This window comes from Pelodiscus sinensis, chromosome 6, assembly GCF_049634645.1.
Source record: "Pelodiscus sinensis isolate JC-2024 chromosome 6, ASM4963464v1, whole genome shotgun sequence".
NCBI lineage: Eukaryota > Metazoa > Chordata > Testudines > Trionychidae > Pelodiscus > Pelodiscus sinensis.
Genome location: NC_134716.1, coordinates 48,226,145 through 48,241,584, shown reverse-complemented (window position 1 = coordinate 48,241,584; position 15,440 = coordinate 48,226,145). Strand labels below are relative to the sequence as shown.

General features: G+C 40.7%; 1 protein-coding gene across 3 annotated transcripts in view; it reads right to left on the bottom strand.

The window, feature by feature from the left end:
* SYK (spleen associated tyrosine kinase) overlaps positions 1–15,440 on the bottom strand; it is an 87,886-nt gene that overhangs the window by 20,834 nt on the left and 51,612 nt on the right. For 2 of the 3 annotated variants that reach the window (XM_075931891.1, XM_075931890.1), the window contains 4 exons: positions 8,908–9,046; positions 7,236–7,317; positions 6,636–6,679; positions 133–201 (listed from right to left, as the gene is read on the bottom strand). In XM_075931891.1, coding sequence (XP_075788006.1) covers positions 133–201; positions 6,636–6,679; positions 7,236–7,317; positions 8,908–9,046 — 334 coding nt within the window. The remainder of the gene's footprint in view (positions 1–132; positions 202–6,635; positions 6,680–7,235; positions 7,318–8,907; positions 9,047–15,440) is intronic. The other variant, XM_075931892.1, reaches the window with a different exon arrangement.

Genomic DNA, 15,440 nt, shown 5'->3' with positions numbered 1-15,440 from the left:
CAAATTTACACAAGGAAATTGTTAGTAGCCAGACACATGCTTTAGCAGTAAGCTGGAAAGGAAGTGAGGTTAGCCAAGTGTGGGTAAATCCTTTCACTCATTCAAAAAACCTACAAAGACTGTATTATGCACCTTTTTGCTGCCAGGCTTTGGAAAGGTGTACGATTTGAATCTTGAGATAATTCCACCTGCTGACCAAGTCTAGAAACCATGTCAAAGAGGAACAGTAAATGTGTCAGGAAAATCTCTCAAGGTAACTTATAAACAGATGTATTAACAAGAACAATCTTCCAGAACGTACCTGGTATTTCTCTATTCTGTGCCTCTAAACGTACTTTTAAGTTATCACATTGTATCAAAAAAAAAAAAAAAAAGCAAAAGTAGCATGTGAAATCTCTAACAGCTCTCCCTTAAACCATATCACTCCCTCCTCCTCTAAATCTCTCCTTTAGAAACCATAATATCCCAATATAAAGGAGAAAACACAACTGTTATTAGCATCATTGGGAGAAATTCTGCTTCCAGTTACATGTGTGCAGTCCCACTAATTTTAGTGGACTTCTATGTGTGTAGAGAAAAATTTATTCCTTCATATTGTATAGAATTTTCAAAGTTGGAAAACACACCAGATTGCTGAAATACTAGAGGCATATTTGACTACAGTTATAAATCAAAGACCACTATACTTTTCTCCCAGTCATTTTCACTGTAAACCTTTTCTACTCCTATAGGTTGAACCTCTCTTAACTGGGACTCTCTGGTTCAGTAACATCTGTGGTTTGGTAGGATCACGGATACTGTTGGACCAGAGAGAGCCTGGACCAGAGGGATGGGTGGCCCAGGAGTTGGCCATGGCAGCCCTGGGACAGCAGAGCCATGGCAGCCCTTGTGGCCCCGAGGAGCAGAGCCCTGGTGGCTCCAGAACAGCGGATCCACAGCAGCTCTGGCAGCCCAGGGAAGCGAAGCTGCAGAAATCCCACTGGCTCCAAGGAGCAGAGTACTGGTGGCTCTGGGGAGCAGAGCCATGGCTTCCGTGGAAGCCCTGATGCTTTGAGCCCTGGCAGTGCTGGAGCTGGGAAGCTGCAGTGGCCCTAGGATAATGGAGTCCAGCAGCCCCAGGGAGCAGAGCCCTGGCAGCTCCAGAACCATAGCAGTCCTGACATGGTGGAGCTGTGGCAGTGTTGGTGTCTGAGAGGCATGGGAGCCCAGCCACGATGGCCCTGGGATAGTGAGTCCCAGAAGTCCCTGGGCATTAGAGCTTTAGCAGCCCTAGGGTGAGTGGAGCCTAATGGCCCCAAGGCAGCAGAGCTGCAGTGGCAGGGACTGGCCAGTGGAGCTGAGAGCCAGTGACCTGGAGGCAAGTGAGCTCCACTAGGTCTGCTGATGACACTTAGGACATGTCTAAACTACATCCCCCTTTCGAAAGAGGGATGTAAATTAGATAGACTGAAATTGCAATTGAAGCCGGAATTTGAATTTCCCATGCTTCATTAGCATGATGGCGGCCGCACGTTCTTTTGAAAATGCGTATTTCGAAAGTGAAACCGTGGTCTAGATGCGGTTCTTTCAGGAAAAAAAAACTTTTTCAAAAGATCCTGTACTCCTCAAAAAATGAGGTTTACAGGATCTTTTGAAAAAGTTTTTTTCCCCCAAAAGAACTGCATCTAGACGGCAGTTTCACTTTTGAAATACCTGTTTTTGAAAGAACGTGTGGCTGCCATTATGCAAATGAAGCACACCGCGGCAGCCATTTTTATTTTAATGAAGTGGGGGATATTTAAATCCCCACTTCATTGACTATGTCGGGTAGTAATTTACATGCCTCTGCCGGCATGCCTCTGCTGACATACCCTAAGGGAAGCAGGAGTAGCAGGGTATGGTAGGGTAGGAAGAAAGCAGCCAGAAAATGATAGGTAGGTTCTGGGGACTTGTTGGAGCAGGACAGGGAGAATAAGGCAGAACTATATGGAATAAGGCGTGTGAAGGTAGGTGGAGAAGCAGAGTGAAATCTGCCTTGGTGAGGAGAATCCTGTTGGTTCCCTGGCAGGTGGGAAGGACTTGGGCTGTATGCTGGTTGTCTGTGGGAGGAAGGGAATGGGTTTGACTGCTACAGTTAAAAAGGAACAGACAGGTAAGGGGAGGAGCTCCTTGCCATCCAGCTTTGTAAAATTCAAGAGGTACAATCCTCCAGGATTTCTGAAAACTGTTATCTTAGAGCAGATCTAGCACACTCTGAAAATGGTGTATTAGAAATAGCTGGTTAACTGCAGATTCTACACTGCCTGCATCAGTGTTTGAATTGTTCTGCATTCTTCTGAGTATGCATTTCTATCTTTGTAGTTTGAATTCTTTTTCAACTTAAGTCTTGTATATAAGAACTGCGGCATAAGTGGTCAACTGAACAGTTCAAGAGTTACCATTTCTCCACAAGGATGCCCATATGGGAATTCAGATATGGTAAGTAAACCATTTGAGCTCTGTAGATAACAGGATTCCATGTAATTTTCTATTTTTTCCCTTTATATTTAAAAAGCAAAGAAAAGATATACAAGAAACTCAATGCAACACCAATGTTCAGGTGTTAATTACAGAAAAAGTGATACATTATGCATTACTTACCACATAGTCTGACTACAGCAATAATTTTAGAAAAGGAACTACCAAGGTATGCACACAATGCTTATCTCATTGAATCTTTTTCCTCTCAAAACCCTCCTTACTCTTTTACCACATGTCTAAGAATGGACTCAAAACTGCTTCAAATTAGGTCAATAACACAATTGTTATTCACTTCTACGGCAGAAGAGTCTACCTCTAAGTCCCTTCTAATCCTAAAAATGTATGTGTAGAATTCTATTCGTGTGAACAGGCCTTTCATAGTCAATGGGACTATTCACATGAGTAAAAACACACATTTAAGTGTTTACAGTACTGGAGTCATAGTATGTAAAGAATCATTAACAACTTTGGAGACATAAATAACATTAAATTATAACAACACAACTAGAATTAGAGTTGCACAGCAATTTCACTAATGAAGCAGAGAGAGAAAAGTTTGGCCTGTGTTCTTTCATTACATGATCATGCAACATTAGTCCATTTAACCTACTATTCAACTAATATATAAAAAAACAGAACTACATTATTCTATAAGCTAACATGCAGTAATATTTTTTACTGTATTTCAAAGTGAAAACTGTACCTTTAACAGTGTACCTTACAACATTTTATAGAGCTTCAAGGGTTTACTTTTCATGTTTGTTTAAACTTCAACTTTTTCTACATATTTGCAAGCATGTAGGTAGTATTTACATTCTGTCTTCACTAAGGTTTTGTTAATAAGATGACTTGTGTATCATTGACATGTTTAATATTAGTTACACATACGCTGTAAGGATGCCAAACCTCAAGACCAAGATTTTCAACAGCGGTGCATATGTCAAAGGCCTGATTTACAGAAAACACAGGCCTCCTACCTCTGAAAATTAGGCCCCGTTAAGATGTCTTCAGCTAGTGGCCAAAAATTCAGGCAGCCATCTTTTTGAAATTTTGGCCAAATCCAGATATTGTATGATGGTTCTCACTTTCATGAATGTATTTCCTGAGGTTATTTCTTTCTGGAAAAAGCCACTTGAACAATCTACCATTGCAGTAAGAGGTGGTTGTGTTTTGTGATAAAGGGAATGGATGGTAGACAGCTTGAGCAGTCATGCCAACATCAGCACAAAAGCTAGAGCTAATCTGGACCAGCAGGGAATGGAAGCAGCACTTTTGAGAATTTTTTTTCTTCTTTTAAAACACATGGTGAAGTCTTAGCTCCACTGAAATCAATAGCAAAATGCCTACTGATTTCAATGGGGCCAGGATTTCACCCAAAACTTGTGATTAAGGTGAAGATGTACAGATCTTGTTTATATGAGAAAAAGTATTTCTTTTGTTTTTTAAAACGTATGGTATGGATATCCCCTGTCCTTACATGGCTTTAATAATGTCACCCCTCTAGCTGGCACATGTGAGCTAGTGCAAGACCGGGCCCTTAGTTTGTAACACCAAATCAAAGTTGTCCCTGAGACCAATGTGAGAATTCAAGAAGCCTGTGTACATACATGCAGGCAGCAATGCTATTGTGCTTTTGTGCTTTGCTTGAAAGTATTAAATTATTATTATTTTAAATATTTTATCTCTGCCATCACTTTCTTCCATGTTCTGTTGTTATTGACCAAATAACACTAAAAGGCTGAAGATAGGGGTATTGTGCTGCTGTTTACCTAAGTGCTATCACCAGTCCTCACTTTGCTACAAGCTTATGTATGATACACTTGCATGTCTAAATGGCATTTTGTTTTCAATTTGTCGTCATTCATGGAGACCCAGGACAATCCACCTACTACTGCATATTTAATAGGAGCTGACTGATATGGGCTCCTGTAAGCCTAAAACACAGTCTTAGTTTGGGTATGTTGGCTCTCATACTCTTCCCCAGAAAGAATGCTCTAAAGCTCAACAGTTCTGTATTCTTTCTGTATTGTTTTTCTGTATCGGACATTTCCCTAATTGGAATTCTAAGTGTAAACATTCATAAGTGTTACAGGTACAAAATCTACTTTTTAGATATTTTTCAATACTACTGGAAGATAGATACCTAAGTCCCATTTATACCTTGAAAAGCATCCCTATCTTTTCCCTAAAATATAACAAGTTGTATGATCGCATGTGTTGGTGCATATGTAATTAAAGACTCCTTTGCAATCCATATGGGCAAGCAAGGCAGAGTTCTGTTGGATGCAAAACTCAATTCTGAAGTTCTTGTGCTTTGTGTGATTAAAATTTCAAGTTTGGGGCCAAATCCTGCCCTCTGTTGCACTAAGGAGAAAAAAAGGAAGGAAGTCTAGAGAATCGTTTACCACCTTTCCATATTTTGCAGAAGCAGCAGGGCAGAATGTTTCCAGACAGCCCAGCACATAGTCCTGGTTGTAATCTCTGCCTGCAAACCACATCCTAAAGGGTGCATGGCCTGAGGTTGAACAAGGGTGCTTCTAGCCTCACAGTCAGCAATAGCCCAACCCAACACTAGCTGAAGTCAGTGGAAAAAATCCTAATGATTTAAGCACATGTTGGATCAGGCCTTTTCAAAGCCTGGTGTCAGCAACAAGTGCTAACTGGAAATCTTGTTTCTTAAGTTTTTCTTTTTTTTCCCTTCTCCTTTCGCACAAAACAGTTCTTCCCTGTCTACACTGGCCTTCTTGATCAAGTATTCTTGCACAAGAGGGCTTTTTCCCAAGCGGGAATGTGAAAGTATTTGCTCAAGAAGCACTGATTTTGTAAATTACAAAGTCAGTGCTCTTGCGCAAATTCAAGTGGCCAGTGTAGACAGCTGGCAAGTTTTTGCGCAAAAGCAGCTGCTTTTGCACAAAATCTTGCCAGTGTAGACTCACCCGTGGTGTATAACTCCAAGCAAAAACTGGTCAACGGAATAAGCCACCTAGAACACTTCAAACTTGGGGTAATGAACTTTTTCCATGTGTGGGCTATATACAACACTGATAAGAAAATCAATTACAGGCAGTCCCCGAGTTACGCAGATCCGACTTATGTCGGATCCGCAGTTACGAACGGGGCCGTTCCTCTCCCTTGTCTCCAGCAGACCAGGGAGAGGAAGCAAAGTGGCGGAACACGTGGGCAGCGGACATCCCTGTCCGCTGCCCACGCACTCCGCGGCTTGGCTCTGCTTTGCTCTGCTTTGCCCCCCCCCCGTCTGCAGACCAGGGGGACGGGGGGGGCAAAGCACAGCCAAGCCGCGGAGCGCCCGGCCAGCTGACGCGTCTGGGCTGTCAGCTGACCGCGCGCTCCGCGGCTTGGCTCTGCTTTGCTCTGCTTTGCCCCCCCCGTCCCCCTGGTCTGCAGACCAGGGGGACGGGGGGCAAAGCAGAGCAAAGCCACGGAGCCCGAGGGCAGCAGGACAGCCACGGCGCGTCTGGGCTGTCCCACTGCCCCCGTGCTCCGTGGCTTTGCTCCAGACACCTGTGGTACAGCAGCTGGGGTGCTGCCAGTTGGTCCCGTAGCGCCGCTCTGAGCGCTACTGGACCAACCGGGCAGCACCCCAGCTGTTCTGCCCCAGGCGTCCTGATTCAGCCACTGCTGGTCAGATTCAGCAGCGGCTGAATCAGGACGCCTGGGGCAGAGCAGCTTGGGTGCTGCTGGGTTGGTCCAGGAGCGCCTAGGAGTGGCGGCGCTACTGGACCAACCCAGCAGCACTCCAGCTGCTCTGCCCCAGGCGTCCCCAAGTCAGCCGCTGCTGAAACTGACCAGTGGCTGACTACAGGAAGCCCCTGCCCTGGGCTTCCTGGAATCAGCCGCTGATCAGTTTCAGCAGCAGCTGACTTGGGGATGCCTGGGGTTCTTAAGTTGAATCTGTATGTAAGTCAGAATTGCGGCTGAATCTGGACGCCAGTTCCGACTTACATACAGATTCAACTTAAGAACAAACCTACAGTCCCTATCTTGTACGTAACCCGGGGACTGCCTGTAATTGCTTTAGTGATATGCATTCATTAAAGTTCCTAAAATGTTAGGACATGCTAAGGATTTCACTTGCTTTTCTTAAACATATGCATTAATGCTACTCTTACTCTTACCTTAGGATGGATTCCGGGAAGTGGAGGTAGAAAGTCAGTGTTAGCTATAATGGAATCAAACATAAGAATTATTTTGCAAGCACAGAGATTGCTGCCATTCTTACCAAGAGTGAGAAATATAGCAGTGGAAAAAAAAAAAGCAAACTCCCATGATGGATGACCCTTCCTCAAGCCACTGATTTTATATAAAATGGTTCCACAAGATACTTAACACAGCAATCATCATCTTCACTGATTGATAAGTCCTTTTCAGCATCACGTTAGCTATCACAATGATGCAATAGTATGGTCTTATGAAATGAGAACTAATTTCTAAGTGAAGAAAAGCCATGTTTATGACCATTAGGATTAGAATTCACTGGGGAGCAAGAATATGCCTCTTTTTAATACAGAAACCCTCCCCTCCACCTCTTCTGCTTATTATATCTTTTACATCATTAGCAAAATTAATAATTCAACTCTATATCTGGGTTCACCACTTTTATCCCAATGCAATTCCTCATAAGGTTCTGCATGTTCCTATTCCTGTGATAAAGAAAATGCACATATCTTATCTTTTAGAAGGAACATTAGAGTTTTAAAGTCATGTGAATAACTTACCATTTCCTGAGCCAACTTGTGCACATGGAATTGTAAGGACCCTTTGCAGCCCATCTGGCTTATATGAATAATGTTCAACTAACTACCAGGACAAAAAAGAAGAGAGAATGTCAGAAGGGAGAGGTAATGGAGGAAAAAAAATGTTGGGCAATAATTTGGGTAATTACAGGTGTGGTCAGTAGTTTATATTTTTGGCTACCTAATGTGTGTGTATATGCTGTGTGCACTAGGGTATGTACTATTGTATCGAGTTTGCATCTTCCTAATGTATGTCTAGACATTTGGGAAGGTCTTTTTGAGTAAGACTTTGGGTAGGATTCAGGAAACTCTGATTTCTAGTCCTGGCTCTGCCACTGATCTGGACATTTCATCGTTCTGTGCCTATGTTTCCTATCTCACTTGGCGTCTGTCATGTCCACACTGTTCAGGTCAGGCACTGCCTCTGACTGTATGCTTGTACAGTGTCTTGGCTTGGACTGTAGATGATACTGTGATATTAATAAGACAAATATTGTTATTAGAACTGGCCTTTGCATTTTTGGGTTGCTTTACCCCCATACAGTAAGTGGAATTGGTCATTCCACTGTCTATTGTAGGTTGGTTTGGGGGATGCAAGCAGGATTTTCAGCTCTATTCAGAGACCACACTGAGTCATTGTGCCCATGTGTGCTCAGCATTTATAGTATGTATTCAGCATGTGTGAGCATGTGTGCGTACATGCATATGCATTAGCTTATTTTACAGAGCCCTAGGATCACAGGCAAATGTTGCCGCTTGTCAGTATTTATTTGTGGTGGAGGAATTTGCTTTACCCATCCAGATCTCCATATCAACTGTGAAGAACACTAGTAAATCAACATTTTTGTCAGCTTTGTAATAAATAGGAAGGACATGGATAGTTAAGGGAAAGGCTAAGAATTATTATATACAAGTATAAACTTACATTATATGCATAGCATTTATACAGCAGCAATTTATTTGTGTTAATACAATTTTAAACTATAGGTGGCAGCAGAAATCTGCTATTGTTTCATTTCCTTTTGTGTTTTCAATATACCCACATTTATTTGTTGCAATGCCTCATCTCTATTAAAGAGTGTAGTATAATTAGCAATGCACTTCATGATTGCTTAATCTGGGCCAGGATTTTAGACAGTGTTGGTAATGCTGGGTAGGCTGTATTTCTCAGTTGGCTAGCTAGAGAGTCACAGAGCTAAACCGTACTGTGTGTGCCTAGCATCCTAAACTATTCCCTGTGTGGTTACCACAACCCAATTCTGTCTTTTGCATGTGACAAGAGATGTGACAGAAATGCCGCAGTGCTCTTATTTAATCTCGCTTTTACAAGTGAAATCTCCTTTTCATTCAAGGAAATACACAATTCTTTAAATAATAACTAGAGTAATTTTAAATTAAGCTAACATATTAAAAAAGCACTATCAAAATCTGTGCCACTTATAAAGCTTTCTATAATAAAAGATACTTTTCCCTTTTTTCCCCTAAAGGATGAAAATTACTAAAAAATAATTTAGAAATATGTGGTAAATTACTGTCCCAAACATGCTGCCATTTAGCAAAAGATTGCAGATGCATGGTAAAGTAAAACAGAAACTGCCTTATTTGGTGCTATAGAAACAGGCGGAGAGTCACTCAGCTGACTAATTTAACACACCTGCCAGAGTGTGTCAAACTTTTTTCCATCTGGTATAGAGAGCTTTCCCGTCTTGTCTCTGTCAATACGATAATGCAATACTTTTCCTTCACTGAGCAGGCAGAGAGCATAGGAGCCATTGTTGTCCCTTTCCCTGAGTCTGAAATGAAAAGAGAAATATCAAAGGTTATTTTCAACTAGTAGCAAGTGTCTGTATTTTGGAAAAAAAATATTTTCCACTAGCTTTCCCAAAGGAAATAAGGTTAAATCTGTATCCCAGTTTTTGAGGACTTCCTTGAAAACCCTCATGTACTTTTAGCATAAATTTTATGAAAGGGAATTTTCTAAACATGGAAAATGGGGAAAAGCAGAATTCTGTGTTCTGCACAACATGCATACTAGGAGCATAGCACTCGTGTGGATGATTCTTAAGTCATAACTTGTCTTGCTCAGAGTGTGTGTGTGTGTCTTTCGCACCTCTGAGCCATGAAAGTTAGAGCAGCTTAAGCAGCAGTGTAGATCTGCCCTCTGTCAGTCAAGAGCTCTGAATGCAGGCACTTTTGTGCACTGCAGGCCTGATCCAAAGCCTAGTGAAGTTAAGGACAGTTGTATTACATATCTCTGGTACCTTCAAAAAAAAAAGTGGATACAGTGAAAAGAGTGATTATTCACTCTTTTATCCTCTATCCTAATACAAAGACTGGGATGGGGAGGGGGAGAGAGATCCGAAATGAATAGCACATGAAGATAAGTATAAATACAAAGAGAAACATTGAATGTTCTACTGTCAGTGGTGTTTTTGACTGTCATGAAGTATAACATTATGTCATGGGTTCCATGGCTTTCACAGACCTCTGTGACATTTTCCACTTCAGCCCCAGGTCAGGGCTCCAAAGCTCTGGGCCACAGTGGCGAGGCCCCAGAATTCTGAGCCACTGGGAACGGCAGAAGTGCCCATGAGCCATGACAAAATCTTAACCTTAACTATAAGTCATGTTCAAGTAACATAACAGGATTTTTAAAAAACAGCCTAATTTTATTATGTTAATATTTGCTAAGCAAATTAGATCTTAATCTTCAAGGTCTGCAGGGGATGCATAAAGCTTTGCACTGTTGGCTATTATTTTATACAAGCAATTATTTTCTCTCTTTGAAGTATCTCTGGCTATTACCCCAGACAGAGCACTGGTCATAATGGATCTTTGGTGGGAAGCAAAAAGTCAAATCCTGTTTCTGTGTCTGTAAGTGTTAGGAATTCAAGTGCAATTCTTATTTTTGTTTATGTCGTATTAGGTTATGAAGATGATCCATGTTCTTTCCCCATTGTCCTTAACTTACCAATGACGATAATAAAAAATGACCTAAGACATCATGGAATATAGTTCAAGAAAAATGTGTACCATTTACATTCAGCCAAGATACTGGCTAAGCAGGAGTTGTGAACACAATATATGAAGTATCTGCATTCAGCAATACTACTCTTAAAACTATATTGCACGTTGTTGTCACATTAACGCAGCGTGGGTTTGTCTCCCTCCAGTGACTGAACCCAGGTAACAGTTTGAGCGTGCTACTCTCTCTGTGGTCTGTTAGCACAAAAAGTAGACTTTTGATTTTAAATCCAGAGATCCCAGGTTCAAACACTGCTGGTGGGAGGCTGTCAGCTGTACTGGCCAGTAAACTTTCTGGTGCCATGTCTTACTGATGGAAAATGCAGCTTCAACTAAATTGAAACATTCTGGGACGCTAAAAATTAAGACTGAAAACTGCCTGGCTTCCTGCTAGTTCACCCACATTCCTTTTTGGGCTCCTGAGCAGCCCATTTGTCAGACTGCAGTGCTCCCCTGGGATCCTTGGCCAGCAAGGCTGCCTGACTCCCCAGGCCAGTGTCCCAAATTCTCGGGCAGTTGCACGTATGGAGTCAGGCAGCCAAGAGAATATGTTAAAAAAATCCATTTTAGTTCTCTTGTTTGAGAAAAATTTCAATTTGTTGACCTTTTTCTCCCAATTTGAGACAAAATTCTTAATTTTACTCCCTTAGCCGCAAAAATTCAAAAAAATTCATGGGCAGGAAAGATTGCTTCTTAGCCAGATCTCTATGTCAAACAGCTTTTAGAGTTTAAATGAAATTGAAAGAAGTTATGAGTATTTACTACAATGGTTCACAGTACTAAAGAACTGGAAAAGCTGAGCCATTATTAAGGATAACATTTTGACAGTTATTTTTTAGTAAAAGTCGTGGACAGGTTGCAGGTAATAAAGAAAAATTCCTTGAAGCCTGTGACTTTTCCGTGACTTTTACTAAAAATAATGGACTAATGGGGGCTGACTAAAGCCCAAGCCTGAATGGGTGTAGGAGAGATCCAGCAGCCTCCAACCTCCCTGCAGTTGAAAGCTCCAAAGCCCCACCAACACCAATGACGACTGGGAGCTCCAGGTCTCCCCTCCCCCTACGGCAGCAAGTCCCCATTGGCTGACCGCTCCTGTCCCTCTGCTCCAGAGCTGACATGGAAAATGTCACTGAGGTTGCTGAAGGTCACAAGATCCATGAGTTCCATAACCTCCATGACTTAGTCAAATAGTTTTTCAAAGAAACTAGAGGTAAATATAAGGCATGAAGCCTGGATATGGTACTGAGATATTTTGTCGGTATTGTATTTGTAAATACATAATTAGGTAATGTTCCTTCAGTTACACTGGGATTTGCAATGCTTTCCTCACTTCCTGGATTTGGTGAAGGAAGGGGGTTTAGTTCTCTTTCCCCCTCCTGGTTCCTGATTGTCTGTATTTGTTTCCCCTCTTCTTCTGCACGTAAGATGGAAGGAGTCTCTCTTTTCTTCTCAACTATCATCTCTTGGCAGGTAGGAATCCCAATAACTTTCCTTCCTCTTCTCTTCCTGCTTGGGGAGAAAACACAAGGCTTCCAGTGGCGACGATCTGGATGAGTTTGTTCAGCACATTCTGAAGTGTCTGAGCCACAGTTGTGTGATTTAGTTTTTTTTTTCCTCTCTCTCTGCCTTGATTTCATGCAGAAGTAGCAAGTGAGAGTCAGATCAGTCGACTAAGTAAGAGACACATGTTGGGCCCTGAAGAGCTGTATCCTACTTGAGGATATTTTCCTTGACCTGTGTGATTCTTATTATATTAGAGTCTACTCTCTCCTTGATAGCTGGTTCTGAGAGGATGTATAAAGGTAACTCATTAACAGTAATAATCTCTGCATGTGTAAAATATCAGCCTCAGTAGAGCGGACCCAACATACAGGATACATGATTGCTTTCCATGTTATTGGAGATAATAAATTATATTTCCGATTACAATGCAAGTTGTTTTCTGAACGGAGGTATGAAAGCTCTGGAATGTAAAACCCAATTGCATATCTGTTTTGGAGACATCATCTTCCACTCTGAACATGTATTTCTAGTTCTTTTAATTATTAAACAGCAATACAAAGAATAACAAACTGCAAGTCATTCTCCATTTTAGCAGAGACCTTGCTGCTCTTGACTGGTCAGTCAGTACAGGAAGTCAGTGTGCTAAGTACCTATGTATGTTAAGAAGAAACCACAAACAAAATGGTTCAGGTTTCTTTTAAAGTAGTAGGCAAGCTATTTTGGTTTCAGAAAAAAATCTTATTCTTTTCTGCATGTCGGTGTTCCAATCATATTTATGTTCTGTAAATTTTAAATTTTAACTAAATATTGCATGCAGTATTGCTGAATGAAGAGTTCAGAACAAACCATGAACAAGCTTAAACACGTCCTATTTGAATTAAAAAAAAATCAAAATATTATATCACGTCCATTGTTACCATATCACATAGCAGTGTGATGTGCAGATGCTAACTCTATGATTCAGTTAAGAGTCTCCATTTTCAGAAGCCCTTCAAACCTCTGGTCACAACTCAAAACTAAAAGCTACCTGCCTTTGCAAGTTCGTGGGAAGTTTTCTTAGAAGCTGGATTTCACAATTTCAGTTTGGTTTTGTAATGGTAACTTGCAAAACTGATCACAGTTTCCTAGGTTACACTAATTCTAAGGAACTCGTGCTAAGTATATAGTGCTTAGATCACCACTCAGTCCTTTGCCCATGGATTCTGAACAAACCTAAACATTAAAGTGAAACTAATGAAGAGAGAATTACCTAAACTGAAAATAACGAAGTTTTCTAAAAGTCTTGATAACTGAAATCAAGACGTTTTACAGAGCTCTCATTATGGCAGGGTGACAGTGGCAATGCTGCCTCAGTGTTGCCATGTTGGATTTGAGGTTTCCCTACATTATTTTGCACACACATGTTCCTCCCATTTTCATGATCACGTATACAGTATATCCTAACCCTATGCCTTAAAATAGAGAATTATCTGGCCTACTTTTATCAACTAATATGATCCCATAATACCTTTATCAGCAGCATAGTTGGTTGGAATTTTCCAGTTCCTTAAAGTATCATAGACTATTTTTATGTTCATGACGGCATATGTCAGCAGTTACCAGTCCTATTTATATATACAGAGATAATATAAATAATGCAGATGTGCATTTTGCATATAATTTGGTCTTACAGTATTTAAAAAGAAAAGCAGACATCTGAGAGACTAGACTCCCACTTGAAAAAAGAGTGTCAGTTGTGCCAGTACATGAGAAATGCATTTAATGTCGTCAGGTGTGATATATCAGATAATGATGGACAAGATACCATTGGTCACTTTAATGGATTAAACTAGCTTTATTCAGCCTTGGTAAGCTCAGCAGGTACTGCAGGCATTCTTGTGATAACTTAAATGATGTTTTGGTTCCTTCCTAATATTTCTACATGGGCGCTCAAGTTATATGCAAGCTATATGTGGCTGTGAACCTTCTATTAACATATACGTGATCAAATGCAATTTCATTAGCGAAGCTGTGTGTGTTTGTATTTAATGCTGAATTTATAAATATATTCAAAACTACATATTTTATTTAAAATTGCAAAATTTGAAACAGTACAGCTAAATTTCTGAATCTAGCCTTTGTGTCTAACAGGAATTCCTCTTCTAAATACGTACTTGTGTAATTAAATTTATAACTTGAAAGTAAGAGGTATACTGGCTACTTTTGCTTAATTAGGTGCTGAGGCCCAAGCAATTTTTGCACATTCATAACTGATGCAGTGAAACCGGGGGGTGCCAGGGCTATGAACTGTCAAGCCTAGATGCCAGGACCCAGCCCTGGCAAACCCTACCAGAAATTAAACATGAGTGGTGACTTCTAACAGCAGCAGCAGCAGCAACAAAAGGCAAATACCAGTTATTTCCAATTGAAAGTGCAGGAGAAAACTGGCATTTTAGATGTCTCCAATTTGTAATTGTTGGCAAATATTTATATTATTTCTTATTGTGCCTAAATACAAATGTGTCTTTGCAATAATAATTTCTCATAAACATATTGTACCCAAAACAGAGTTTATTGGGAAATTCATAATCACCTAGACTTTTGATAACATTTCAGAGCTCTGCAGAGAGAACAATGAAATAATCAGAAAGCTGACAAGTATCTCTCAATGAACTTTCAGTCTATTCTTCAGTTGATTTCATGAACACCATATGTTGTGGTGGTAATTGGGGGAGGAGTGTAACATTTACCAGACTTGTTTTGTTGCAAAGAAAATATGTTTCCCTATTCCAAAATGGAAAAACAAAACAAAACCAAATCTGATTTGCTCTTCCACCCCTCAAATGCCAGTACTGTACATCATTTAGGAGTAGTATCTACATCTCTCTGCATCCAGGGCAATGACACATCCAGTCATTCTATTAGGAACTGAAAAATTATCTGCATGAAACTGAGGGGATAATGAAACAGTTTCCTAGTTTCACACATCACATTACTTATCTAACTCAGTCTCCCCCCCGGCCCTCCCCCCCTTTTTTTTGAACAGGCAGATCAGTCAGGGAGGATTTCAAATCACACACACAATCTCGCAGAAGAAATTTGCAGCAACTTGCCAGAAATATACCACTTTTAGTGAAACTATTTTATTGAACATAAATATCACTTAAGCATCATTAGAAAATTCCTCACTAGTAATTGTTATAGTTCTCTTTCACCATCCTATCCAGTAACACTGCTGGAAAGAGACATAACGGTTAAAATAAAAAATTAATTGACACTAAACAAATTGTCTTGAGGTAGAGGAAGTAGGGTAAACCCTCCACATGCAACCCTCAGTACTGAAGATAAGAAAATGAGCAGGACACATCTTCCCGCATTCTGCAGCTACATTGATAGTATCTGAAAATTCTCCTGAAAGAGAAATAAGGCTTAATTATAATTCTTAGGTACTTAGCGGTTCAAAAGACATGGCTCCGAAAGCACTGAATGGCTTCTATAAGTACCCGGAAAGTCAATGGTGTATTGAAGAACTATTGGTCCATGCCTAGGTCTCTTTCAAATAAGAGGCCAATTAAGCTTTTGAATACTGGGAGGAACATCAATTTGTCTCTCTGGGACTATGTACAGATGAAATGGCTGAAGCAGACATGGTCAAACTTGATTCAGAGACCTCTTTGGAAA